This window comes from Daucus carota, chromosome 3 (assembly GCF_001625215.2).
Source record: "Daucus carota subsp. sativus chromosome 3, DH1 v3.0, whole genome shotgun sequence".
Lineage (NCBI taxonomy): Eukaryota > Viridiplantae > Streptophyta > Magnoliopsida > Apiales > Apiaceae > Daucus > Daucus carota.
The window spans coordinates 13750773-13778569 of NC_030383.2; the positions used below are offsets into that span (position 1 = coordinate 13750773).

General features: G+C 36.9%; 4 protein-coding genes and 1 non-coding gene across 8 annotated transcripts; 4 read left to right on the plus strand and 1 right to left on the minus strand.

The window, feature by feature from the left end:
- Positions 1 to 7310: 7310 nt before the first annotated feature.
- Positions 7311 to 8404, plus strand: LOC108213177 (early nodulin-like protein 9). Its single transcript, XM_017384945.2, has 2 exons — positions 7311 to 7611; positions 7698 to 8404. Exons 1-2 carry the CDS (start codon positions 7413 to 7415, stop codon positions 8198 to 8200), a joined length of 702 nt encoding a protein of 233 aa, XP_017240434.1. The 5' UTR covers positions 7311 to 7412; the 3' UTR covers positions 8201 to 8404.
- Positions 8405 to 8618: 214 nt separating this feature from the next.
- LOC108214517 (protein disulfide isomerase-like 5-4) lies at positions 8619 to 15456 on the minus strand. Of its 2 annotated transcripts, XM_017386537.2 has the most exons (15): positions 15286 to 15456; positions 14870 to 14960; positions 14512 to 14606; positions 14131 to 14188; positions 13788 to 13972; positions 13629 to 13686; positions 12340 to 12380; positions 12148 to 12222; positions 11352 to 11408; positions 11119 to 11185; positions 10837 to 10977; positions 10382 to 10600; positions 9203 to 9352; positions 9045 to 9122; positions 8619 to 8931 (listed from the first exon to the last, which is right to left on the minus strand). In XM_017386537.2, the coding sequence occupies exons 1-15, from the start codon at positions 15324 to 15326 to the stop codon at positions 8854 to 8856; spliced, it is 1434 nt and encodes a 477-aa protein (XP_017242026.1). In that variant the 5' UTR covers positions 15327 to 15456; the 3' UTR covers positions 8619 to 8853. The 2 variants fall into 2 exon arrangements, with proteins under 2 accessions (XP_017242026.1, XP_017242028.1); XM_017386539.2 differs by lacking the exons at positions 14870 to 14960; positions 15286 to 15456 and having other exon boundaries at positions 13788 to 13967; positions 14512 to 14609.
- An 894-nt stretch (positions 15457 to 16350) lies between these two features.
- LOC108214518 (electron transfer flavoprotein subunit alpha, mitochondrial) lies at positions 16351 to 20598 on the plus strand. Its single transcript, XM_017386540.2, has 8 exons — positions 16351 to 16611; positions 17532 to 17714; positions 18214 to 18425; positions 18857 to 19020; positions 19256 to 19414; positions 19656 to 19708; positions 19990 to 20130; positions 20309 to 20598. Exons 1-8 carry the CDS (start codon positions 16552 to 16554, stop codon positions 20384 to 20386), a joined length of 1050 nt encoding a protein of 349 aa, XP_017242029.1. The 5' UTR covers positions 16351 to 16551; the 3' UTR covers positions 20387 to 20598.
- Positions 20599 to 21116: 518 nt separating this feature from the next.
- TRNAG-CCC (transfer RNA glycine (anticodon CCC)) lies at positions 21117 to 21187 on the plus strand. The gene has a single exon. It is a non-coding gene; the product is annotated as a tRNA-Gly (tRNA).
- Positions 21188 to 21389: 202 nt separating this feature from the next.
- Positions 21390 to 27677, plus strand: LOC108211883 (UDP-glycosyltransferase TURAN). 3 transcript variants are annotated; one of them, XM_017383594.2, is made up of 9 exons: positions 21391 to 21659; positions 22293 to 22499; positions 23013 to 23046; positions 23237 to 23292; positions 23396 to 23533; positions 24152 to 24212; positions 24314 to 24430; positions 24787 to 24982; positions 27212 to 27677. In XM_017383594.2, the coding sequence occupies exons 1-7, from the start codon at positions 21648 to 21650 to the stop codon at positions 24394 to 24396; spliced, it is 591 nt and encodes a 196-aa protein (XP_017239083.1). In that variant the 5' UTR covers positions 21391 to 21647; the 3' UTR covers positions 24397 to 24430; positions 24787 to 24982; positions 27212 to 27677. The 3 variants fall into 3 exon arrangements, with proteins under 3 accessions (XP_063944730.1, XP_017239083.1, XP_063944729.1); XM_064088659.1 differs by having other exon boundaries at positions 27252 to 27677; XM_064088660.1 differs by lacking the exon at positions 22293 to 22499 and having other exon boundaries at positions 21390 to 21659.
- The last annotated feature ends 120 nt before the right edge of the window (positions 27678 to 27797 follow it).

Here is a 27797-nt window from a genome sequence, read left to right on the forward strand (position 1 = left end):
ATGTTCCCCCCAGCGCCATGGATGAAGCTTCTAAGGATGGTGACGAGAATTAATGAGTTTCCTATGTTTGCATTTCGTTTCTCATGATGATGCCCTTGGGGCTTTTTAAGACTTTTAAGTAATTATCGTGTTTTGCTATGTTAAGACTTGTTGCTTCTGGGATTATCTTGGATGTTTTCCAAGTTTGATTTGTGGAATGTTATCTGCTTTTGTCGTACTTATGTCGTGATTGCTGTTTCCATTCTGTTTGTGATGTTTTTGTAGTTACATCGATGTTTCATAATTTTCTTTTCGTAAGTGCATGCACTCGTAAGGTGGCTAAGGGTGCAAGCCGCTTGAAGCTCACCAGTTCAACGTATTTCTCTTTTGTTAATGTGTTATTGCTATTGTCGTGCTTTTGTGTTGCAATGGGGACATGTGTTCAATACTTGGACTCCCATAATTGTTATGATCAAACTCGACAAACAAATGCATGTCAGTATTACTTAACTAAATCTACATCATGTTTGTGAGTCATGCATATTATTCAGATAGAATACATGGTATTATTGGGGCAAGGTAAACCACTAGTTTTATTTCAACGACACATAGTATCACTTAAGACATGATCATAAACAAACATGTCAAAGGAATGCAGAATTTCAAATTGCTACACTATGTCCTAGCGACTTATTCTTAAAACATGAAATAAAGATCAAACGCAAAGGAAGTGCACTATTACACGTGGTAGAATTTTAGGTGTAAAGCATTCCAACTTCGTGGCACCTGCCTTCCGTCTAGTGTTGACAGTTGATAGGCCCCTTTGCCAACAATCTTGTCTACCAGATAGGGTCCTTCCCAAGCGTCTGCAAACTTTCCTGCCGTGAGGTCCATCGTGTTCTGGAAGACTTTCCTTAAGACCATGTCACCTACGCGGAATACTCTTACGCGTACATTCTTGTTGTAGCTTCTAGCTATCTTCTGTTGGTATGTTGCTAGGCGTACCCTGGCTGCCTCTCTAGTTTCATCGATCGTATCCAAGTCGTGGCTTAGGCTTGCTTGATTGGTATCTGTGGTGGTGAGCCCGTATCTAGCGGTTGGCATCATCACCTCAATAGGGAGCACTGCCTCTGTCCCGTAAACAAGGCTGAAGGGTGTCTGTCCTGTTGACACTTTAGGGGTCGTCCTGTCTGACCATAGGACCCAAGGTAGTTCTTCGGCCCACTTTCCCTTGTGGGCCGCCAGTCTTTTCTTCAAGTTGTTTAGGAGTATTTTGTTGCTGGACTCGGCTTGGCCATTTGCCTGAGGGTATCTGGGAGTGGATTTTGTCAAGGTGATGTTGTATTTTTTGCAGAACGCCTTAGTCTTCTCGCTTATGAACTGGGACCCATTGTCACAGACAATTTCGGAAGGGATCCCGAACTTGCACAGTATGTTCCTCTTGATGAAGGATATTACTTCTTTTGACGTTACTTGTCGGAAAGCTTCCGCCTCGATCCACTTAGAGAAGTAATCAGTCACGACCAACATGTACACCTTTTGTCCTGGGGCTGGTGGCATCTTTCCGACAATGTCCATTCCCCATTTCATGAATGGCCATGACGGGACTGTAGTGTGGAGTTGTTCTGAGGGTTGATGAATAGTGGGTGCGTGTCTCTGGCAGGCGTCACACTTCCTGACATAATCTTCTGCATCACGTTTAACTGTTGGCCAATAGTAGCCCATTCTCAGAACCTTCAAGGACAAGTTCCTGCCTGAAGTGTGGTTACCGCACTCGCCTTCATGGATGTCTCTCAGTGTCAATTCAGCTTCATTTTGGTACAAACATCTCTGTAGGAGTCCTGTTACTGACTTCTTGAATAGCACATCATCAACTATTGTGAAGCGCGATGCTTTCAGCCGTAAAGCTCGTGCTTCGTTCTGATCAGTTGGCAGCATGCCGTGTAGTAAATAGTTTTTGAGGACTGAGATCCAATGCTCTGCGTCGTGGTCAGCTTGTGTGCCATCAACACACATGACAAGTTGTGGCATTCTCAAACTCGCAGGCTGCATGATGTGGATTATGGGGATGTTCACAACACCTTTGTCTTTGAATACGGCTCCGAGCCCAGCCAACGCGTCGGCTTGCGTGTTGGATTCCCTTGGCACCTGTTGGATGTCAAATGTGTCAAATGATGGTTGTAGTTTCTTCACTATGTCAAGATATGTATACATTTTTTGATCCTTTGCTTCATAAGTTCCATTAACATGATTGACTATTAAAAGTGAGTCACAATATACGTCAATATGTTTAACCTTCATGTCTTTAGCAGTGATTAGGCCCATGATCAAAGCCTCGTATTCCGCCTCATTATTGGTAGCCTTGAATTCACATGACACCGAATACACTATCTTGTCCCCTTGTGGCGATTTCAGCACAAGCCCCAGTCCGGTTCCACTTGCATTTGAGGCCCCGTCTGTGTGTAGTGTCCATGGTTGAGTGCTTTGGGACGTTGTCATGTGTTGGATTTCCTGTTCTGCTAGCACCATTTGGTTTGGGCTGAAATCAGCCACAAAATCAGCCAGGCTCTGTGACTTTATAGCTGTTCTGGGCTCGTATACAATGTCGTAGATGCTGAGCTTAATTGCCCACTACGCCATGCGTCCCGTCAACTCCGGTTTGGAAATTTGTCAAAACATGTACTTTGTGTGCTTCAAAATAATGTCGTAATTTAGTTGACGTCATGGTAAGTGCAAGGATTAGTTTTTCGAAGGGAGTGTACCTTGTTTCAGCTTCGAAAAGGCTCTTACTTGTGTAATACACCGGTGATTGCACACCTTCATGATCTTTTACCAGGACACTGCTGACGGCATGATTGGTGATAGATAGATACAGGTAGAGGTCTTCTCCTGGCGTTGGCTTTGCGAGCAGGGGTGGTGATGTCAGATATTGTTTTAGTTCGTTGAGAGCTCTTTCGTGCTCGTCAGTCCAACTGAAGCCTTTGTTTTTCCTCAAGACATTGTAGAATGGACGGCATCGGTCAGAGGAGCGTGAGATGAACCTGTTTAGTGCAGCGACTCTTCCCGTCAGTTTCTGGACTTCCCTGATGTTAGATGGACTCGTCAAATTCTGGATGGCTTTGATTTGCTCCGGGCTTGCCTCTATGCCCCTTCTTGTAACCATGTGACCCAAAAACTTTCCCGAGGAGACGGCGAAATTGCATTTCTGTGGATTGAGCTTCATGTTGTATTGCCGTAGTATATCGAATACCTCCTCGAGATGTTTGACGTGATCCTCTGCATTAAGCGATTTGACCACCATGTCGTCAATGTAGACTTCCATGATGTCACCGATTTTCTCTTTGAACATCTTGTTGACGAGTCTTTGGAATGTTGCACTCGCGTTTCTCAATCCAAAGGGCATTGCAAGATAGCAATATATTCCTCTCTCGGTAACAAAGGCGGTTTTTTCAGCATCTGAGGGGTCCATCTGAATCTGGTTGAAACCACTGGAGGCGTCTAGGAAGGTCAGTAGTTCGTGTCCAGCCGTCGAATCTACCATTGTGTCTATGTGTGGCAACGGGAACGGGTCTTTTGGGCATGCTTTATTGAGGTCGATGTAGTCGACACATACTCGCCATTTCCCATTCTTTTTCTGCACTATCACCACGTTCGCGAGCCACTCCGGATAGTCCACCTCTCTTATCATTCATGCTTTCAATAATCGTGACACTTCCTCGTTGATGATTTTGTTTCTTTCCGCAGCGAACTTCCTCCTTCTCTGTTGGACAGGTTTGTGGCTAGGATCAACGTTCAGCTTGTGTGTGATCACGTCCGCGCTGATTCCTGTAATGTCTTCATGTTCCCAGGCGAAGGCGTCGAGTCGTGTTGCCAGGAAGTCTACTAAGTTTGCTTCCAGACTGGGAGACAAGTCCTCCCCAATGAGCACTTTCTTGTCCCCTGTGTCAAGGGTGACTTCAGTCAGATTCTCAGGTCCTGTCATGGTAGGGGCGGCTTCTTGATCCGGCTGGAGTTCATGTTCAACAGTAGGTTTCATGCAGGTCTTGTAGCACTCCCTTGCCGTAGCTTGATCTCCTTTGATTTGTTGAACCCTCCAGGGTGTAGGGAACTTGATGACTTGGTGGACTGTTGATGGTACTGCTTGCAACTCGTGAATCCATGGTCTTCCCATGATTATGTTATAGGTCGAATCACAATCGATTATGAGAAACTTTGTCAGGACGTTGACTCCTTGTGCATAAGTTGGCAGTGTGATTTCTCCCATAGTCTTCTTTATCTCTCCACTGAATCCTACCAGCGTTGTAGAGCGTTTGATCATGTCACTTTCAGCTAGGCCCATTTCTTGTAATGTGTGCTTCATCATAATGTTGGTTGCGCTGCCGTTGTCTATCATGATTCTCTTGATGAGGCAGTTTCCCACGGGAAGTGATATTACTAGGCTGTCTTGTTGTGGCTCCTTGACATGTTCCTTGTCCCTTCCGTCAAAAGTCAAGGCTGTTGTTTCATCCAGTCTCTTGCTCACATTTGCAACTTGTTTTTCTGCCCGTCGGGCCATTCGCTTGGCTTGCGAATATGTTGCACCACACACTTCTGAGCCTCCTGCTATGAAGTTGATGACTTTCTGGTAAGGTGGTGGTGGTGGTAACTTTGGTGGCGTCCTATCTTTTCTGTCCTGCGTCCTTCCAGCCGGCATGAATTCTGTCAAATAACCCTTCTTGATGAGGTACTGTAGTTCCCGTCTTAGTGCTACGCAATCAGAGGCTTTGTGGCCATAGTCACTGTGAAAATCACACCAAAGCTTGGAATCTGGGTTGGCTTTCGGCTTGTTGCTCTTGACTGGCCATTTTACCACATCGCCTAACTTCGTGAATTCCCGCATCATGGCAGACGGGGTGATCGTGAACCCATAGATGTCGTATGTGGGTGGCAAGTTTGGGTCTTTCCTCCAATCATAATACTCCTGCGTGGAATTAATCCGTGAATCTTCTTTTGGATCCCTCGCATCTCTGCTGTAGGGCTTGTACTCCCTGGTGCGTGTGGTCAGAACCTTGCGGTTTGGGCGATAATATTTGTCGTCACGCTCCCTCTTGTCCTCTTCCAGGCGCACCTGTGCCATTGCCTTTGCCTGAACGTCATCAAGGGTTTTACATGGATATTTCGTGAGCTCGTCATACAATGGTGAATCTTTTTCTAACCCCCTTCTGAATGCTTCCACCGCTGTTGGAGTGTCACAGTTCGTGATTGTCACTTTTTCGCGATTAAATCTGGTCAGGTAGTCTCTTAAAGGTTCCCTGAACCCCTGCACTATCTTGTACAGGTCACTTGTTGTTTTCTCGAACACCCTGCTGCTAGCAAATTGCAGATTAAAGGCATCGACCAAGTCAGCAAATGTCTCTATGCTCCCGTTGGGGAGGCTCACGTACCACTGTAATGCTGGTCCGGCTAGTGTCGAGCCGAAACCCTTACACATGCATGGCTCCCTTAGCTCTTTTGTAATGGGCACAGTAAACATTCTTTGCTTGTATTGTGCCACATGTTCCTGTGGGTCTGTAGTTCCATCGTAGGCCTTCATTGCTGGCACCGCGAAACGTTTTGGTGTTTCCACCAATGCAATGTTGTCACAGAAAGGGGAATCCGCGTAGCTCATGGGCGCTGCCTTTTCCAAGGGCTTAGGCATTCCCGGAATCCGTTGCACCATCTCCTTTAGAGCTTGAAGTTTCTTTCGCATTGAGTCACGGCTACGTGATTTTGTCGATTTGTGAGGCTTTTTCTTCTTGGTTTCCTTCTTGCGTTCCTCAACACGCGTCCCTCCATTGTCAGGTCCCTTCCCCCCTGATGGGTTCTCAGTTTCAGTTTCTTCATTTGTTTCTGGGTTTTCTGGGTTTGGGTCAGGTTCTGCCTCGATCTCTTCGTCGCATTCTTCTTCCTCTCCGTCATCCATGTTCAGACGTCTCGTCACACCTGCCAATGTCTCTCTCGCCGTCGGGTTTGACTTTGACCTTGCCGTTGTCAGCTCTCTCTGCAGGGCTTGGGTCTGTGATTGGAATGCCTCTCTTTCTGACCTCCATGTTTCTCTCTGAGCATCCATGTCAGCCTGTAATTTCCCGATCGTTTCAGCCATCTGTCGTATGGTCGGGTTGTCATTCTGGCTCGAGGAGTTACCCTGATGTTGCTCATCTGTCGTCATGTCGTCTCACGCCGAATTCTTGACAAGTTTCCCACAGACGGCGCCAAACTGTTTATGCTATTTTTTGTGGGTTAAATGCCAAGAATTATAAACTAAAATTAAGTGCAAATAATAAGACAAAGATTGGTTACGCGGAAAACCCAGGAAGGGAAAAAACCGCGGGAGGGTTTGGAACCCTGCCAAAAATGTTCACTAGAATCGAATATGTTGAGTACAAAATGTGTTTTTAGCTGCTGAGTTGCCTGCTTTCAACATGCTATTCTACTCTATTTATACTAGCATTCTGGCTAAGCTTACAATTCAAATTCAAGCCCGTTGGGCTGTTCCACTATTTGCTCCACGTTCTCCACTCCTTAGCCGTTATCTGCTCAACCCTTTTTATGCTTATCTCATTCCATGCTTATCCCTCCTTTTTCGCAGCTATCAGTTACTTCTCAATCACTTTATGTCAGGCTACTCCCGTCACGTCGTCATCCGTGTGCATCATGTCACAAAGTTTATGTCGTAACAACATGCCAACTATTTTTTAGTTAAAGATTTGGTATGGTTGAAGTTGCTGTGACTCTAATATCCGGTTCTTCGAAAATATATATACCCTTTAGTTTCTCAGCTATTTCATGCAATTCGGTGAGAGAGGAGAAATCCATGCTTATGCTGCTATTCTTGACATTTAACCGTACTCCATTTTCAGAAACTGTACATATTTTTCAATTCATTAAAATCCTTTACAGTCTTATTGAACAAACCCTTAAAATTTGTTTAGGATATCTGAGAGTTTGTGTTGAAACTTCAGGGCAAATTATACATAGGGAACAATAGGCTCCAGGCTATATTAAAATGCTGACACAGTCGATTTCATTCATCAAGCTAACTAGATCTATTCATGCATTATGATATATACGAGGATTGATAATTAATTTTTTAAAACCCCTCAGTTTAAACCATATTACAAGCTATGAATATTCCTCAGAAGTGTCAAGCAAAGGATAGCTCCCAAAACATGTCAATCATAAGGTATTTCCAATCGTTTAAAGTGTAAAAAAGGTGATCTTATGCTTTGTAATGGAAGCCAAGAAATCTCGATGCCGAGAATAAAAAAAAGGGGTGAAAAACTTCACTGACACTATGTCTAAAGTTCCATGCAACATTTTCCTATAAATTACCTTTCATATTTGTTCATCCAGATCAAATCTCCAGTTTTCAGGAGCCTCCTACAATTCATCCTATTTTCTTTCTTAGTTTTCCGATGGCCATTCCTCTGTTTACAAGGATTCATGAGAGCAAGGCACCGTATGTTTTCGGGTTGCTCGGTCTTTTCTTCTTGGTCCAAACTGGTAATGCATTTGAGTTCATAGTTGGAGGCGCTAATGGATGGGCTCCCTCTGCTTCTGATGCACTCAATCAGTGGGCAGAATCTCAACGCTTTCAAATTGGCGACTCTCTTGGTAAATTTCTAAGTCTTGACTATTTGTTTAGCATTATTTGTTTATATATAAGTTTAGTTTGTGCAATAACAGTTGTGGTTTTCCAGTGTTTAATTATGCAGCTGACCAAGATTCAGTGCTTTACGTAACAAAAGATGACTACACAAACTGCAATACAGCATATCCTATTAATAAATTTACGGATGGCCACACCGTTTACAAGTTCAATCAATCTGGACCTCATTACTTCATTAGTGGCAACGAAGAGCACTGCAAAAAGAATGAGAAGTTGGTGGTCATTGTGTTGGCTGATAGAGGCAGTAAATATGGCAACTCTCCGCCTCCTCTCGAGTCCAATCCATCTCCACCACCATACAGCTACTCCCCGCCGCCTGTAGAGTCCATTCCTCCACCGACATATAGCAACTCCCCACCGCCTGTAGAGTCCAATTCATCACCTCCACCAACAGGTGAACAGAATCCAGATACACCTTCAGATACAAATCCACCTTCTCCACATAAAAATGGTGCTGCAGCTTTACCATCCATCACCAGTTTCCTATGCTCTACCGGGGCTTTACTTGGTTCATCCCTCGTATTAGTTTTCTAACTTGTGACTTGCGAGCCAGATTTGAAAGTGTTGTTTGTTTGTTTGTTCTTTCCTTGTAAATGGTTATGGCAAGTATTTTTCTAAACCCTGAGTTTGTTTTAACGGCATTCCAATGTAGAGTCCTGCCGTCATTATTGGTTTGATTCATGTTTGACAATAATATAAAGACAGCACATGTTTGAATAATATAGACAGTAAGCTTCATTCTCCTGTATATACAAAGATTGATAGTGGGCTTGAAGCTCCGTAGGGTGTTGTTTCATGTCTGTTTCTTTTCTTGAAAATGTTTAGGAAGTATTTTATATTTGTCATTTAGGAAAAAAATAAGGACTTGTTTCAGAAAAGAGTACAATTATATGTACTTTTCTCCAGAAATAAACCTTTATTCCTAAAAAATAAGGTTGGCCAAACAAGCGCATAAGAAACACACAAGTTGACACAAATATGTAGCAAAACAAAACAGGAACACGAGATTCTAGGTTGCAAGTCATTTCTATGATGCTAATTTGTAATTTGTCTGCACTCTCCAAATACACTGCAAAACTTGTGTACAAAGACAATAATGTCTATTACATGTAAATAACTTTAAAGGGCCTGATTAATACAGTAAACAGTGTGCTAACGATCTTTAGGCACTGGCCAACTGCTTTCTATCAGAAATTTTTTCCTAACTCAACCTTTTTTATTAACCTTAGAGTATTGTGCAGAATAGAATCCAATATCCCAGCAACCTGTCGAGCAAAAAATATATATTCCAAAAGCCATTAATATAACCACAAACACACAGGCTGTGTGTGTAGAGAGAGAGACAGAGGGGAGGGGGAGAGAGGGAGAGGGAGCAAACCGTGAAAACACCACCAATAATGGCACAGAGATTGGTGAGGAAGTGCGAAAAAGATTTTGGCTTCTCTTCTATAAGGACCTGTTAATAAAAAGTCTTAGACAGACTGTATGAGAAGTTTAATATAACTCTACAAGCATTATTGTCTATAATCTGAAAACCTGCAATGGAGACAGCTCGAGATGAAACTTCGCAGCTGGAACTGCAGGGCTTGCGATTAAACTACTGTGAGCAGTGTACTCATAGTCCTCAATAATTTTATAAGCTTTTGTCATCACCTCCGTCTTTACAACCTGAAGATAATGCTCTATCTGCAAGTATTACAATAAGAATTTGCTATCAGTCCTGACAACTATTTCATGTTTGTGTACTTGTATTCTTGAAAGGAGTACAGCTGGATGACAAGGCAACTACAAGGTGAACCAGAGGACCTGCCCTGCACTACACTTGACCATACCATATGTCTATCTATTCTTATCAAGTGGCTACAAAGTACAGCCCAGACTCTAAGGTAGGACTGAGGTTATATGTAAATACTAAGAGGCCGTTTGGTTGAGCTTCGGACTTATGACTTAACGTGACTTATCTGATAAGCTCGAAGTTTAAAAATGTCTGTTTGGGTAATTTGACTTATTAACGGCTTATGGGTTATTAAAATTATAATAATAAAAATAAAAGTGTTTTATGAGTAACTTATGACTTATGGGTAATTTTTATCAAAAAAAGTTTAAAAAAATTAAGTCACTGAAAAAAGTACCTCAAACTAACTTCTGGCTTTAAGTCAGAGTCTGACTTATTTCTGACTTTAAGCCGGCTTCTGACTTACTGACTTATTACACAAACAGACATTTTTTCAGCTTAAAGTTGGAAACAGCTTTAAGCTGGGGCTTAAAGCTGCCCCAAACAGGCTCTAAATCACCAATCGGGGGTGGGGGGAGCCTGTCAATATTGTTACGCTGTGTTTGGTTGGGGGGAGTGAAATTGAATGGATTAAATGAAATTTAAAGGAAACAATAGAGGTAGGAGGGAATATTCTGAAAAGATGAGTGCAAAAGTTTTTTTATAATAGAGGTTTCGAAAGAAAATGCGTAAGAGAATGAGAGCATCATTTTTAAAACGGAGGAATTAAGCTCTAGTTAGGAATGGAATGGGGGAAGAAATAAAATTTTACCCAAAATATATAGCGCAAATCTCATTCCATTACCTTTAATGTCATGCAAGAAACACAAGAATTACCTAAGTGTTTTGAAAAGGGTGCTTTCTAATCAGGCTTTTGAACACTAATATAACAATCAAACAATACTATATTGCTAGTTTTAATGTGGCCAGTACGAGCTTACAGTAATATTTGCATCTGCTCGGTGAGTGATATATGCCTGGTTATACAACTTGTTATGGCTTTGACCGATATAAGGCAACACCCGACTGACATCAGTCATCCCTTTCGGAGTAATTTTCTTGCCAAAGGTAAGACGTGTTATTATATGGGACATATTCATCTGCGAAGCATCAAAGGAGTGGGACCCTGAACGAGCTGCGAAAACGAGGTTCCCCGGAACCTGACATAAGCACATTCAGAAGGTCAACAAGATGAACTCTATAGGTGATTATATATAACATAAAACACACTTCGCAAAAGTAATATGTTGCTGTGCGGTATAAGTTCCAAATCTACACATCCAAATAGGTAATAACACTACTGGAAAAATATATTAAGTACAGCCAGCTTAGTGTCTGGGAAAAAAGCAATTTGATCATGATCCAAGTAACTCTCATTATGAAATGATATTATTACCTTTTTCACGAGCACAAAACCTTCAATTCTACATCCACCAGTTACCGGTGCAGGTTTCTTATCAGGATTCTTTCCAGACTTATCCTCTAAAGCAAGCTTTTGAGATTCCAGAGAGACAGAGGCAGCTAGCTCTTCCATTGTCTGTGATAAATGACATACATGATATATATTAGTTATCGTATCACAAAGAAAATAACAAGTAATACACATTTTATTGATGCCTGGCTCTCTAGTCCTAATTTTAAGAAAGTGAAGAATATTTCTAGATCATTGAGTTCTTACAGTAACCAGGCTATCAGTGTCACGATCTCCATAGTACGCTTCATGTTCATGGTGTCCATGTTCATCCCTAATATGAGAAAAAGATACCATATTACAAGATAATTATAAGATGTGAAACAGAATGTGCCAACATAGTTAAAGAAATTAAAGAAATTAACAAAAACTACAAAGCGGCATACTGAAATTAAAATATATTTACACATAGCAGACTTGCAATCTGGAAATGTATGTACCTGACATCACTTCCTTTACGGAATATCCGAATGGAAGGATAGCCTTGTATGTGATTCCTGAAAATCCACAACCAAATTTTTTTTGCTGAAACCACATTGACTCTAAAATATTGGCAAGGTCATTAATTTACAGGATCTAAAGTCATGTATGTTCTATATGAACTTATGCAATACACCTATGTTTTTCTTGGTTCAAGCTGCAGAAGCAACTCAAACAGTATTGAACAAACTGTAATATCCCTTCTGTCTGCAGGGATCCCGTCAGATTAAGTTCTCCTTTTATATGGCAATGGACTTTGTGTCTTTTGATGAGCACAGGAAATCCCCCTGTATTGAGATCATCACGAAACACATGTTTCTGGGTGTTCACCGGCATGACCAATAAAGGATACTTTTAATGTTTAACTGAAGCGAAGGTTCCGGTGTACAGATAAAATCATTTAAGTATGAGTAGAACTAGATTAATGACCTGCTGTAATTTCATTGATGCCATTATGATACCTAGAGTATACAATATTTCTTCATAAATCACATATTCAACAAAAAGTAAAAAATTATTAGATAGAAAAGTTATGGAGATATCTTAGCCAAAAGAGTTTTCTTCTGTTTGCAGATCACTTGAACAAACAAAATAATTACAAAGGAAGGGTATCCTACAAAGCAGCATATATGATCTAGAGTATCCAATAACATCAGTCATTTATTAAAGAGAATCAGAATGAAATGTCACTTGATAGACAAATTTGCAAACAGAAATTCAGTTACTTTCCATAATATCTATAAATTATAGAGATACCTTCTACACAACTCATTTTCTTCCGTGCAGTCAACCTTTCCCAAAAGAATCCGTCCATCCATTTCTGGGTCATATCTGAAAACAATTTGATTACGAGTTCAACTAGTTAGCATACTTCATGCTATATAGAGAGCAGAGCTAAGCTACATGCAACTATTAAGCATGGATTAAAAATTAAAATAGTTAATACACCTTTCCCTCATGATTTTTGCAGCTTTCTCCCATGAAGGTCTCTGAAACAAGAAAAATGAGAGGTAGGATACATTTAGAGATGTAAAATGAGTTCATAATTTATTTTTTACTAAACAAGAGCTTAAATTACAGAAGTAGACAGCTATAAAACTGATAGATAATTGGATATAAGCAATAAAAGTGAAAACAAGACAGATGAAGATTGAATAGAGCGAAATTCCCAGTAAAATAGCACCAAAAGGCTCTTGCTCTTGCTCTAGCATTATCACACTCACACAGGTGTCCCAGGTTTATGCCTTGTCCTAGGCAAGGCAAGATGGGGGTTAGTGGGTTCAATTAGCCAAAAAAAAAAAGAAGCAAGCAGACTATAACATCCTTGATTGCTCTTGAAACCATATCTGAATGTCAAGTAAAATAGAACTTTACATGATAGTAACACTCCTCTCAGGACTCAGGATACCCAAATTCTAAAGAGACTGCAATTAGTTCTACATCACGGTTTTCCCTTCTTGCATCAATTCAGGAAAAATAAAATAGAAGCATAAAATACTGCATAATAACCTGAAAGTGAGGATTAAGAGCATCTCTAAGAGGCTCTCTACATAGGCTCTTAAGTTGAAAATTAGAGAGCCATGGTTCACATATAGCTCCAAGAGACTTTTAGAGGCTCTTTATAAACTTAAAAGCCTCTTCTCTCCCCTCTATTTTAAAGAGCCTACACATTGCTCTTAACTAATTGTTCTTAATAATGATTTCATTCCCTTCCACTCATCCATAACTTTTCCCTCTCAGTCTCTTTTGGTTCAGATATGAATAAAATATAAAATAAAGAATGAGTATAAAGAGTATTGCCGGAGTTAGCATGTTTCGGTCCTCTTCCCCATTACTTAGAAAAAGTGAGCCATCGATTCAGGTATAAGATACTATCATTACAGCCGGACAATTAGACATCCAACCCGTAATCGCAACGACCCAATTGCAAAAGCGGAGCTCTACCAACTGAGCTATATCAACCCGAGCCAAGTGGAGCATGCATGGACAATCTTAATAATGTACTAACTTGCTAGGAGCCATATTATTTATATTATATTTAGGAACCAACTAAGGGACTCTTACAGATGCTCTAAAGGAGCAACTGGGAGACTTAACAAGACATGTTCAATATTTAATCCTCAAAAATTTTCCACTTGTTTAATCCTCCAAGTCAATTCACATACAAAATTCTTCAACATAAACAATATAATGTTTGATCAACGACTAAGCAAACTCTGAGAAGGTTAGATTATCACCAGTCGATTACTCCAAGAGCACCACGGAGCAAAGAAATTTACAACCAAAACTGGATGCCTGCAAAAGAATTTTTCAGATTCAGGAAAGCACCATAAAGTTGACAGTGCAGTTATATTGAACAACAATTAAGGGTTTCGGTGGAACTTAGACATACTTACATATGAGAAATCCTATCAAAATTTCGTGCATTTAGTGAAAGAGAACCTTCACCATATTCTTCATCAACCAACTCATCATGCTTAATAACTCTCGGAACTGGTCCAGATTGAAATTCAGGACCAGTAGGATTGAGATTTCGATCTATCGAATACTTGCGAACTGTCTTAGTTACATTCAACCTGTTCTGCAAATAAGAGTATGCAAACTCAAGCCAATTAGTTTTATATCGCAAAGTCAAGCCTATTTCAAGGAAAAATAAAACTAGAACCGCACATAAATTTCTGAAGCTACATTTTTACTGCCGAATAGAAGACCACTAAAAATAGTATAATACTGACTTACTGTTCCCAAAACATCATTCATGTCCACAGATGCAAATTCACAAGATAGTGCTGGAAAACTGCCACAAAATTCAAAAAGAGGAATATCAGCAAACAATCCAAATCATAGAATACCATTTAGTACAATACTTCTACGTCTACCCTCTACATAAATACAGGTACCATAATGCAAGGACAGGCCATCAGAAATTCCATTACAAACATACAACAAAACTAAAATAGTGAAGGATTGTCAACAGAACTCTTTTCACAAAAGTTGTTGAAGCTGCAAAGAACCTCCTTGTTATCTATTGAGACATTAATAACATAGACAATTTGTAGAAACCACACAAGGGTGAGTCATAATTTCAAAATAACTACTACATAATTGATAATACCATACCTAATATTAAAATAAATGCGTAATAAGTCTTCATCAGGACTCGTGTCCACTATGACCGATGTTGAGGTGTTAACCGTCAAATAGCTATTTAGTTCCTGCAAAAAAGAAGATGATTACTTAGCTATGTTCAAGTGTACCCAGAACTATGCTGACAACAAAACGGCTAGTTAACATTTAATACAGCGACACGAGTAACAGGAATACATAGACCCTGCATATTGATCATACATAGGCAAATATTAATAGTAAAAAAAAAGAGGGAGAGAACAAAAAGTTCCGCAATGACTAAACCCTGTAACTCTCTTCCACAATATCAACATTAACTAACTGAACCAAACTAGGGGGACGGGCTTCCTACCATCCCAAACAAGAACATCATGAAAAAAGCTGCGAGTATGGACAATCCCGCACCAGACAATGATGCTTCTGTCAAATCTCTCGGGATTTTTCTGCAAATATAATAAACAATAATTTAAACATAGACTGCAACATTACATACCATACGAATAGATAAACGATCCAAATAGAAACACAAGCCAAAATTAGGATTTATCGAAATTCCAAAACACCCTAGCTTACATCCAAGCATTACTCTAATCAAGTGATTAACTAACTGAATTCAATAATCGCATAGCATAAAACATGGAGATAAACACAAATCGAAAGTGACAAATGGGAGATTAGTTCATAAATTAGATTAAAAATGAGATCTACAAATTGAAGAAAAACAGAGAAATAAGTATCGATGAAATATATATATGTGTGTGTGTGTACCTGTAAAAGTCGACAGATTTGATCTTGCTGGAGGAAACCATGGTAGCAGCGGAGAGGGTTTTCGAGTGAGATTTGTAAGTAATTTATTTATATTCAGCCTCTTGTATAAACTCTCTTATTTTCGTATGTATATGTCACTCCTCGATAGTATGACTGAGACGTTTCTGAAACACGCCACTCACCACAACCCCCGTTTTAAATATACAAGAAATAAATATCAATTAAAATATGATTCACATTCATTCGCGATTAGCTGAATTCAGCCATCAAGACTGATAAAGAAGTGGGTAAGAGGTCAGATTGTCTTTCCAAATTTAAATTTAAATTTAATTTTTTTTAATAGGTGATACATAGATGTTTGATTTTCTATAAATAAATGATTTTATAAAACAAAACACTTAACAAAATGAAAATGAGAAATATAACGGGCAGATTCGACTATCAATACTGAAATAAAGAAGGAGCTAAACAAGTACTCCCTTCATCCTTTTCGATTGTTTATATCGGGGGAGGAGGTTCGGCACGCATTTAAATGCTGTTAGAAAATATAATTTCATTAATTATTTTGAATTTTTTTCTCATGATGAAAATTTGACATTTAAATTTTTATACAGAAACAAGCTCTATAACTATGTTATGTACGTCTTAAAAAGCATGTCGAGTAGTTAAAAAAAATTGTAAAGAAATGAGAGGGATGGAGTGAGTAGTTGTTTTATTTTTAGACCACTAATATATAAAACATTTAAATTTTTTTAATTAAAAAAAATATTATAATGACATCTCGAACAATCCAACCTAAATTATATGTGAAACTAGTAGCATCGCGGTTCATCTTCGTGTAAGCATTACATATAGCTCATTACTCAGAATTATCAGTTATAATGACGCCAGGAGGAGTCTCTGTATAAGTGTCCACTTTTCACCTTTAATAATCGAATTAAACATTTTTACCAATAATAAACTAAAATTCTTTTATTATTTTAAGAAATCAAAAATTATATTTTAAAATAAATTATATGTATCATATAATATTATAAATTTTAATTATTTTTTCAATTGTATAATACTCCTATATACACAATGTAATCATCGATCAATCGAAACTAGGACAACATGATACTAGTTTTTTCTTTTTCTCCAAAACTAATAAATTGAAACGTGACATAACTTCTTCCTTGGTGAACTAATACGAGCATTCCATTGTTGTTTCTTAAATTCGCGTTCGTAGAAAATAGAAGATTTCCCGTTTGTAGAGAACAAAAAAGAATGGCAACAATTCCGATGCTCAGAGCTTATAAGAGGAGGTCAACTTCTACTTTCAGATATGTAAGTTAACTCTTATAATCCCAGTTGCTTCTGATTTTAATTTACCCTTTTCTTTTGTTGCTAATTCTCTAATTCACTTTTTAACTTCAGTGGTACACCTTGTGTTTCCCTTTAAGTATATATGAAGTTTGTTCTACTGTGTATTGATTTGTTTTGTATACTTGTATATTAGTGGATATAAGTTTACATAATGACTGGCTTGCGTACACTCAAATTATGATCATTTACTTTTTTCTGACCTAGATTTGAAATTAGTTAAACCAATTAGAGTTTACTTGAAAGTCGAAAATTTGGGGACAGATGAACCGTATGACTTCAGCTATATGATCATTTTAGGATCGAAAATATCACAGTGCTGCTGATTAATGTAAATAGCGAATTCGATTCAGTTTGATTGTCTAATCTGTAATCAAGTGATGACCGGTGGTTATACAATTATTATTAATTTGTTGTAATCACTGGCGTTAATATTAGGTTTGGTTGACGATCTTTCTTCTTTGTGGAAATCACACTACAAACTTAAAATTAAAAATATGAATATAATGAAGGAGAGGAGATACTGGAGAGTAGGCATGAGGGGTTCATTTAGTTACAAGAAGGATTTGGTATGATTGGCTATGATTTTGAGGGATGGGGGAAAATTGTTATACATTCCCTTGTTTTAACAATTTTTTTGCCAATTGTCTTTTTTAACTTTCTATTTTTGAAATAATATTTGTTTGCTCATGCACATTCACTCATATAAATGTGTATATAACCTATTATTTGCATGTTGCGCTCTTTAAGTTTGCTTTTTCACTGATTATTTTCTCTCTTGAGATGTTAATGTTTTTTTGCTTCAATATGGCACCTGTCCGACTCAGTGATTATGTGTTTGTTTCTGATTATTATATTCACTTCTATGACATCCTTGTTATTAGCTTAGCACATTAATTTTAGCCGAACACGAAGGTGGTTCTTTGAAGGCTCAAACCTTAAATGCTATAGCAGCTGCAAATTATTTGGGCAAGGAGAGTTCTATTTCTCTGCTACTGGCTGGGTCAGGCCCTTCCCTTCAAGAAGCTGCTGCACATGCTGCTTCTTGCCATCCTTCCATTTCTAAGGTACTCTCTCTTGCATTATCTCATCGCCCCAGTGGTTATATTAATCATTGTTAGCTTCTTTTAAGAGTTACAGGGTAAAAGTAGATTCTATGGCATACTTGGTTGAATTTGTGTGTGATTAATCTAATTTAACCATCTTAAAGCTCTCCAACTGCTGTTACCTAATAAATAATATTGGTTCCTGTAAGATATGGTTTTATTAAATCCAAAATATACAATGGAGAAAGTTAGAATATCTAGTAAGAAACTCTATTTAACCAATCAAGGTGGGTTCTGGCTCATAATATTTTAACCTGGTTAATTGGGAACAGAATGTTGTTCCCGTGTGTTTTGTTCAGGGTTTTTTTTTCTTAGGTACGAGAATGTTAGTCACATTAATAAGGCAACTCATTTCCTTCTTACCCTATGGGATTCTAAATCATTGTCATGCTTATATCATCCCATCCCCATCAACAAACCAAACCCGTCCTAATATTTTTATTATTTGTTTGTTGTCTAGGTGCTCCTTGCTAAATCAGATAAGTTTACATATCCTCTAGCTGAGCCATGGGCTAAATTACTCCAACTGGTTCAGAAGATAGGCAGCTACTCGCACATTATTTCTGCTTCAGGTTCATTTGGGAAAAATATATTACCGCGTGCCGCTGCTCTTCTGGATGTTTCTCCTATTAGTGATGTGATTAAGATTTCAGAACCTCACCTTTTTGTCAGGTGATTTCATTACTCATATTATCAAAATTTCATCTTTCTTGCTGGGTTTTTTTATGGTGTGTGCATCGACTAGTGGCTGAGACAATATGTTTGTTTATCTTCGCATAGTCTTGTCCCATAAAAGTTAAGACTGCTACTCCCGTAATTCTGTTGATATCCTTGTGTATTCCCATTTAAGTTCAACAGAACCTATACTAGTAGTGTTGGGGTCTAAAGCATGCACATCGATAATATTTCCTGACAAAGCTACTTATGCTCCTTGCTTTAAACTTGTTTGTTTTCTTACTCGTTCTAGTCCTCTTCTATGATATATTTGTTTTCTTATTTTGTGTCATACAAATCGGGTTCGATAAGGAACTGTCAGAAGCATTATGTGTGACATTTTCCCACTACATTTCCAGTTTGGTGATATAAACTTTTACATGTTCCAGGCCAATATATGCAGGAAATGCTCTTTGTACTGTTCGATATGTTGGTTCCAACCCGTGTATGTTGTCCATCAGATCTACTTCTTTTCCAATGATCTCTATGGCAGCTGATTCGAAATCTAATCCCGCACCAATTGATGAAGTTGATCTATCAACCATAGATGAAGGTATGTTGATTTATGTATTCTCTAGTTCACTGGTTGTATTTTCTAAAACCGGCCTTTATAAAATGAATTAGATTAATAAGGCATCTGACTTGGTCAGAAGCTACATGTATTTGAATCTATCACATCTCTAGTAATCTTTGTGTTAGCTGTTTTAGATTTGTTTTGCAGACAATTTTTGTATAGTCGTTGTAACTGGCAGCAAACTAGTCATTTTATAGCAGTTTTTTTTCCGCAGATGGAATCAGTAAATCTAGATATATACAACAAACAACCCAGGAATCAGAACGCCCTGATCTTGGGAATGCACGTGTTGTCATAACTGGGGGCAGAGCACTGAAAAGTGCAGAAAACTTTAAGATGGTAGAACAGCTTGCTGAGAAACTTGGTGCTGCAGGTTTTTCTCTTGAAAACGCTTTTTCTTACTATTATATTTTTCTAATATATTTGTTCCGTTGAAAAGTGATTTTCTAATACTGAACACAAGTTGTACCACACTATTCTTTCAAATGTTCAGTGAGCTTCCCAATTTTCCATACCCATGTTATCATACCCACAATACAGTGGAGTCGGATGACCAGTAAGCTGCTTGTAAAATGACGATGCCATCTAAATAATTTTTTTTTTTTAATCTGTAGTTGGTGCTACTCGTGCTGCTGTTGATGCTGGTTATGTGCCCAATGAGCTACAGGTGACTATTCAAATTAATAGTATATATATTGTTGGTAACATTATGTTGTCATTAAACAGTTAAACGTTATCGTTGATAATTTGTTCATATCATACAATCACTAAAAGTTTAAATTGGGGCTGTATGAGAATTAAGTGCAACTTTATTACAAGTTTCTAGCACATTCCAGCAAATGTAACGTTGTGGATCATATTCAATTATTCTCATGGAAAGGATTGGACTAATTTCTTAGTATTTAGTGTTTTTGGCACCCCGTTTTCATACTTCACTTTTTATGCTAGGTCGGGCAAACTGGAAAGATTGTTGCCCCAGAACTATACATGGCTTTTGGTGTTTCTGGAGCCATTCAGCACTTGGCAGGAATGAGAGATTCTAAAGTCATTGTCGCCGTAAACAAAGATGCAGATGCACCAATATTCCAGGTTAAGATATATCCGAGACTTCTAAAATTATCAGTCTGGGAGTTCTACTAACTGTATGTACTAATTAGCATTACATGTGTCGACTAGGAGATCTGTCTCTCATGGAGCCAAGTCCTAAAATAGCTATGTTGTTTTTCTTTATATATAGCATTTGGTTTATCTAGCTTTCTTATTACAGGTTGCTGATTATGGACTGGTGGGAGATTTATTTGAAGTGATACCGGAGTTGTTAGAGAAGATGCCTGAGAAAAAATAGGCCAAAGAGATTATTTGATCTTATGTTGTTGAAGGTGGTACAGCTGCTATAGTTTCTGTAATATCTAGCAACGGTACTGATCGTTTACATAGATATTCAACATAGCATCCCATTTGTATACCTTCGTAATAATAAAATTACTGGGAGAGCAACTGGTCAATATGTATTCAAATATGATTTAGTAATAATAAGAAAAAGTATTCTAATAAAAATACTCCTAAACTGGTGCAAATATTGACTGATCGATAATTTTTTTAGTATTTCGGATTTATTAATAAAATATAGATGTTACAATAAATTTGATCGTTTAGTTGCTAGTTGCTACAATTCTTTTAACTCTGATGTATACTCGAATATTAAGATATATCTTTCACCCTGACAAAAAAAAAAAAAAAAAGATATATCTTTCAGGTTCATGTGGTTATGATACAAAGAAATTTTGTGTTAGTGTTAATACTTAGTAATAATTATTATGGTAAGTGCTTTTACATATAAATCTTTGATACAAAAAAATAATTTATTAATTGTTTTTCAAAACATATAAATGACACGTCAACTTCTACTTTAGAATAACTTACTTATTTATAATGATATTGTTATCGGATCCCAAAAATATTATTTTATAAAGATTTTACCATAAATATAATATATAAATTAATAATTTAAAGCCCTGTTGGTTACGTGTTGGAATTCGTGTTAGTAATTAGAAATAGAGATCTTAAAACAAGTTGCGCATCTGGTGTAGTGGTATCATAGTATCCTCCCACGGTACTGACCAGGGTTCGATTCCCTGGATGCGCAATTCCTTTTAATTTTTTGCTACTTTTACTGTCAACATTAATTAGCTTCCTTTTATAGCTTTATGCATCTTAAAAATCTATACTATACTATAATAAGACAAGAGGGGTATAATTTGTAGTCCTACTTTTTGTTCACGTTTTTTGGTTTCGTCCTACTTTTTTCGTCTTTTTTTTTTTCATCTTTAGACTACTACTAAAAATAGGTCTCCTATTTTTATTTTATTGTTTAAAGAAAGTCTCCTACTAAAATTCTTAGTTTTACAAACAAAAACAAGCATTCGCGTGAGCCTCTACATCCTTTCTCTAATGTTTTGCAACTTGAACCAAACCCAGTCGGTGAGTGTGAGAGTATAGTTCAGCAAGTTCTTGATAGGAGGCATCACATTGCTAGGTTCACAAGACATTCTTTGAGTCTTGATGACTTTCATCATTTTCTGTTTTCAACCGATCTTAATCCACCCATGTTGTCTAAGGTATGATTTAAGTACTTTGATTTCAATTCGTTTGGTTTTTGAGTTGGGATCTTGCTTAGTTGACCTTTTCCACTATTTTGGGATTTTTTTTTTATTTGTTTGTTTTTGGTTTTGGATTCTTGATTGGAATTGAATTAGGGATAAGTGGTAATTAGGAAATTGAATTTGAAAATCTTGGTGTGTGGCGAAATGGACAGACAGAAGATATTAGGAGTAAATTATGACTAAATAGTACTGGGCATTAGGCTAATAAGATTCAACTGTTTCCCCAAGGGGGTTGGTTTAGATATTATTCTTTTAACAATGATAATGGAAATATGAAGGCAGCATCACTTTGTTAGTACTCAAATTGTGTATATCTTGATTTAACAATACTGAATAGTAATTAGGTAAAATATTCAGCAAAAGAAAATTAGTAATTAGGCTGTATCAGTTTTGAAATGAAGATATTCCGTAATGATTGTAACCTTGAATGTAACTATTTAATTTTTGTTTTTTTTAAGCCTTTTCTATTTGCATTTGGTAGTCAATATTAAAAAAGAGAGGGAGAGAGAGAAATAGTTTCATGTTTTTTCAGCAGTTATGCTTTATAAAAAACTTTACAGCTAACATGGACACTTGTTCTATTTTTAGGTCAATCACGACATGACTGCACCACTGTCACATTATTTCATATACACCGGACATAATTCGTACTTGACCGGGAATCAGCTCAATAGTGATTGTAGTAATGTTCCAATCATAGAAGCACTTAAAAGAGGAGTGCGAGTTATAGAACTTGATTTATGGCCAGACTCAAACTCACGCAAGGGTGCTATACATGTTAAACATGGAGGGCGGGTAACCTAGATTAAGATTTTGCTTTATAGTGCTTTTGCAGCTTGATATGTATGTTTGAGTAAAATTGGCAGCTTTCCTGCTATTTTTCGTTGAATTTGTGAATTTACTTAGAAGTTAGTTATTTAGACAAGGCTAGAACTTCAGATACATTGAACATTATGTCAATTACTGATATGGCTTAATTACCTTCGTTGATCATGTAGAGGATTGAAGAAATTTGGATTACTGAATAACATATTGATTAGTAGTGTTTCTCACTCAAAATAGGGTCGAGAAGGATGAGTTATGTGCAGACCTACTGTAGCCTACCCAATAGGTTTTTCGGGGAAGACTTTCTACTATTGAGGAAACCTTGAAAGTTCAGAATTTTTTGGAGTCTGAGGATTTTTGTTTTGTAAGAAAGTAAATCGGTTTAAGAAGCTGCAGTCTAGATGTATAATAGTTTGATTGATTCAAGTATGAGGCCAGTTTATATATATATTGATTATTTTCTGACCTCACATTCTCTTGCAGGCATGCTTAGAAGTGGATATAGTTGCATACGGAGGTATAATATATTTTATATTTGGAGTAGAATTGTTCTTTTCAAATTAGAAGATATTTTATTAACTTTTATGCGTAATTTAAATCAGTTATGTCTTTGTTTAGTTATAGGGAAACCATATCAATCTGGAAAATGAGTTTAAAAACTTGTAACACTCTTTTGTGCTAATTTTTTTTCTTGGATGTATGAGTAGGTTCAGACCCTCACTCGGCTGTATTAGAGCACCAATATATCCATTTTCATAAAATGGTACTGCTTTTTGTTAATAACTATACCAAGTTAACTTGAAACTCGTGTATTCATTAAAGGATTGTTACGTCTCTCACTAAATATGAGTTTTCTGGTTCTGCAGAAACCCTGGCCAGCAATCCCTCATATGCCAAAGATACTTCAGCCTTTGATGCTTTTATTTAAGCCCGTGTTCCAATTTTTAGTGCTGCTTTGGTTTCTTTGTGTTAAAATACCCGTTCCGGATGTTTTCATTGTACAGGTGAGTTTAATGTTGCAAGGTTTCAAATTTTTTGGAGTATCATACTGTGACATTTATATGGTCTTTTATTCTTCTTGGACATGTTCTGTTGATAATTTTACAATAATTTATATACTATCAAAGTATTTATCGTTAGACCTAAAATTAGCTTGATTTATTTGGTTTTTAAGTTTTAATTGTTGGTTTAGATACACTCACGAGCTTCTCGAATAATTACTTACGAAATTTGAGTTTGACGTATTAGAGTTACAGGATTCTGTCTTCTGTATAATATTTTTACCTAAGGTTAGAGAGGACCGAAGCTTTAGACTGTAAAGGTTGTACTTGTCTGTAGTTAAAGGGCTTGCTTTCGAAGTGTTTGATAAGAATCCTGACATATATTTTTTTTTCTTTACATATTTAATGTTTTTACAAGGTTAATTTAGATCATATGTGTCCAACAGGCCGGAGAATTGTATGTTTGCACTCAAATTTTTATTTTAACGATTGATATAAATCATTAACTTTTTAATACTTGGCGTAATGTTTGTTAATTTCATGCTTAGGAGACATAGTGAAAAGCAACATACAACCATGATTTTCGATTTATTTTGTGTTTTTTTGCATCTTCCATGTCAGATACAACTTCTATCCAGTCTCGACCTCAAGAAAACTCCTCAGCTATTGGAACTGGTGGAAGGTGAGAAGGTCTCAAGAAACACACGTTTGGTTTCCTGTTCTTTCTATAACATATTTGAGTGTTGTCTTCTTCCTGCCATAATATTTATTTATTATTTTCAGGATGTCGAGGAGCTCATGAGTTTAGCTCCAGAAAAGGTTGTCCTAAAATGGATGAACTTTCATTTGAAGAAAGCCGGATATGAATAGGAGGTTACCAATTTTTCTTCGGATTTAAAGGTGAGGGATAAATTTGTCAAAATCCAGTCACAGTGGAAGTGTGGAACTTATTCATATCTTCAGTAGTAAAGATATAACATTTTTTATCTATCTGACGAGATGAATTTCTTAAAGTAAACTTTGTTATTGCTAGATTCATCAACGATTGTATTCTATATAGTGATTTGGGCTGAATGAGTGCGATTTTGACAAGGTTTGATGATAGGCAAAAAAACAGTGACGTGGGTTGTGGGGACAGTTAAATATATGCTTTTACTGCAAGATGTAACCGCTATTTTTCTCATATTCCTGTGTAATATTATTTCAAGGGTGATAAGTGTTTGATAACATTCTATGCATTTCTGGAAATTTCGCAGGGAAAAGGTAATAATCCCGGCATCGAAGCCGTATATCTCCTTGATTGGAAATCAGAATGTAGCAAGACAAACAGTGATAGCTTAGGGTGACAAAGCTTCTGATATATCCAAGGATGGCATTGTTCTTGGCACCTACAGATCATCTTCCATCACTGTCCTATTCGATTACTTCTGAGCGGCTGGGATCACTTTCGAGGTACTTATCAGGCCCTTTCTTAGTAACTGAATTATTCACATTTGGTTAGTATGTGATGTTATGACGAGGTTTAGCTCATTGATAAAATCTGGTGAATGTTTGCAACTGCTCACAAGAAAAAAAATTGTTTATACTTTATATCGTGCAGGAAAGACGACGGTAGTCCATTATCACTACTCACAAACTTTTTAAAGATGAATTGGGTCAAAATTCTCTAAGAATAAAAGAAAATACGATCATCTATTTAACAGTCCTAGAGGCTTCACCCTCTCAAGATTTAAGTCTTTATGTTTTGTAAATTTATTTTTACGGAAGATAATTATGCGCAGACTTGGTGTGTCTGGAGGTTCTGTCCAATCACTTTTTTTCAAAAACTTAAATTATTAGTCACCCACATCGTTGCATGTGTAACAGAAATAAGATCCATTCAGTTTTAATTTAGGGAAGTTGATTCCATGCTGCCTGTTTTTTCTTAATGTCGGTGTACCACTCTCCCCTAAAAAGATGTAGAAAGGGAGTTATCAAGTCAGGTCTTGGTCTCCATTAAGAGATTAAGACTGAGAAGAGAAAGAATAGAATTTATAAATTTGTTTTGTACATTGTCTGATTCGTAAGTGTGTTGTGGATCATTCGGCAATTTAATACAAGGGGAACAAAATTATGGAAGAGAAATGTCACCTTGAGCTTGGTGAGGTGATTTAATTTTTCATTTATATGTGTTGTCATAGATAGTTTCAGTTTTAGATTATATCTAGAATATGAATGTCGATATAGAAATGTCCTTTATTTTTTCAGTTTAAATCTATATATTGCAATTTGGCCTGGCTATGCAATAAAACTTCACCTAATCGAAAACGAAATTGAAAGACAGTTGTTTGTACCTTGAGAATATTTTTGATAGAACTTTTACATATCTATCTATATGTTTATTGTTAAGTATCTCATGTTAAGGTTAGTTGTGCTGAAACTTTTTGGATTAAAGCATCCTCCTATTTGGTTTTCTATTCGATATGTTATACTGACTTTCAGAGTTTTATTTAGTCACTGCCAATGTTGTAATTGTTTTGTAAGTGTTGAATTCCTAAATATGTTTTAGAGTAAGCATAAAAAACTATACTATATACTTTTTCATAAGCATCTGTGGCTGTGTATCTCTTTCATCAAATGAATGGTTTTCGGTTTACAAGCTGTGTTGCTATACATGCCTGTAGAGAAATAACAGACTGTTGTTTGACATTTTATGTCACAAATAGTTGAGATATAATCATTTTATCTCTTTCATCTGTGGCTAGCTTTTAGTGCACCACCTGCTCACAATTAACGAAGGAATTTTAGGTGGTGGAAGTAGCAACTCCAGAGAATGTTAATGTTAAAATTTGTTTTTCGTTTTAGGTGTGTAAATTAGTTGTCTGTGTATAACTCTTACTATGTTACTATAAACCACTAAATGTTCCTTTTCCTTTTATTCTTTTGCGAAGTAACCTCCAACTGCTGCTACTGTGTTTATGTTCCTGCTACTATGTTTATATATATATATATATATATATATATATATATATATATATATATATATATGTTTATATATATATATATGTTTATATATATTCTTAAATGACTTTTTGTTGTGTCCGAGAGAATCAACTCCTAAGTCTTGGCTACTAAAAATGCCTATAATAATACTGTTGTGTGACATTTTATGTCCCAAATAGTTGACATATAATCATTAAAAGTATTACCAAAGTATTCTCGGGAATCTAATATAATGGAAGGCCTGGTGTTATTAATTGGTGGTTAGTTTTAAATATTTTGCCTAGATTATTTATTTTATAAGGTCTTATATACCTTTAAAAGACTACGCTTAGGATAACCATGAACGACTTGCTCCGCTGGATTACATTGTAGCATTGAAAAATGATGAATTTGTTTATACTTATGATAACGTGGCAAAAGTAGTGCAGGGTCACCTAAAATCTCCCTCCCTCCCTCCCTCCCTCCCTGTCTTTTAGCTGAAGTGCCGTTTTCTATAATTTGAATCAATTGGTGATATAGGTTTTGTATCATCAAATATGTCATATGTTGGCATTTCATATAGATGTGCTGTCATTTGTTTGTCAGCAATATAGTTGTGCTATTTTTTGATATACTCCTAGGTAATGTTTAAATTTAATGTTGCTCATTATAAGGAGTGTCATAATACTGCACTTTTTAATTTGTTTATAAAAAATGTAGGTGCATAGTCCCTTATTCATTCGTCATCTTCACTCTACAGCATGGCAATGGTGGATGAGGCCGTGTCGTATCAAAACCTGGCAAGCCTTAACAGTACAAAGACGGACCGGAAGATTTTGATCCGTGTAACCAGACTGTGGTTGTCTATATCTGTTGAAGATGAATCTTTTGATGGAGCCAATCTTATTTTTCTTGATTCAAGGTGCTAACATTGAACCTGAGAGGAGAATGCTGGCTAGATTTTTAGGACTACAGTCCAGCAAAATTGTTTTTTGGTTCCAGAACAGGAGGTCTTGTTTGAAGACTAAGCAATTACAGGGCGATTATAATATTCTCACAAGACATATATATTTTAAATTAGAATTTATGGAAATCAAAAATTGTTATCCATAATAAAAAGTGAGCATCTAAAATATTTGTACAATATTATATTAATTTATTTATTTGTCAAAACATCTTTGCTTTTTCTTTGTATCCTTATATCTTTACAATATCAATTTAATACTTAACATTATAATTTTTTCTGACTTTGAACAAAGTTATGACTTACAAGTTTTTAGTTAAATTAATTTAACTTTTGAGTTTT

Coding starts and splice junctions, on each gene's coding strand:
- LOC108211883 (XM_017383594.2), top strand. Junction 22,500..23,012: donor ATGTTAAACATGGAGGGCGG/GTAACCTAGATT, acceptor ATTCTCTTGCAG/GCATGCTTAGAAGTGGATAT. Junction 23,293..23,395: donor ATATCCATTTTCATAAAATG/GTACTGCTTTTT, acceptor CTGGTTCTGCAG/AAACCCTGGCCAGCAATCCC.
- LOC108213177 (XM_017384945.2), top strand. CDS start 7,413: ATGGCCATTCCTCTGTTTACAAGGATTCATGAGAGCAAGGCACCGTAT. Junction 7,612..7,697: donor TCAAATTGGCGACTCTCTTG/GTAAATTTCTAA, acceptor GTGGTTTTCCAG/TGTTTAATTATGCAGCTGAC.
- LOC108214518 (XM_017386540.2), top strand. CDS start 16,552: ATGGCAACAATTCCGATGCTCAGAGCTTATAAGAGGAGGTCAACTTCT. Junction 18,426..18,856: donor GAACCTCACCTTTTTGTCAG/GTGATTTCATTA, acceptor TACATGTTCCAG/GCCAATATATGCAGGAAATG. Junction 19,709..19,989: donor ATGTGCCCAATGAGCTACAG/GTGACTATTCAA, acceptor TTTTTATGCTAG/GTCGGGCAAACTGGAAAGAT.
- LOC108214517 (XM_017386537.2), bottom strand. CDS start 15,326: ATGGTTTCCTCCAGCAAGATCAAATCTGTCGACTTTTACAG. Junction 14,189..14,511: donor CGCATTTATTTTAATATTAG/GTATGGTATTAT, acceptor ATTTTGTGGCAG/TTTTCCAGCACTATCTTGTG. Junction 12,381..13,628: donor GCTCTTGGAGTAATCGACTG/GTGATAATCTAA, acceptor TTCTTGTTTCAG/AGACCTTCATGGGAGAAAGC.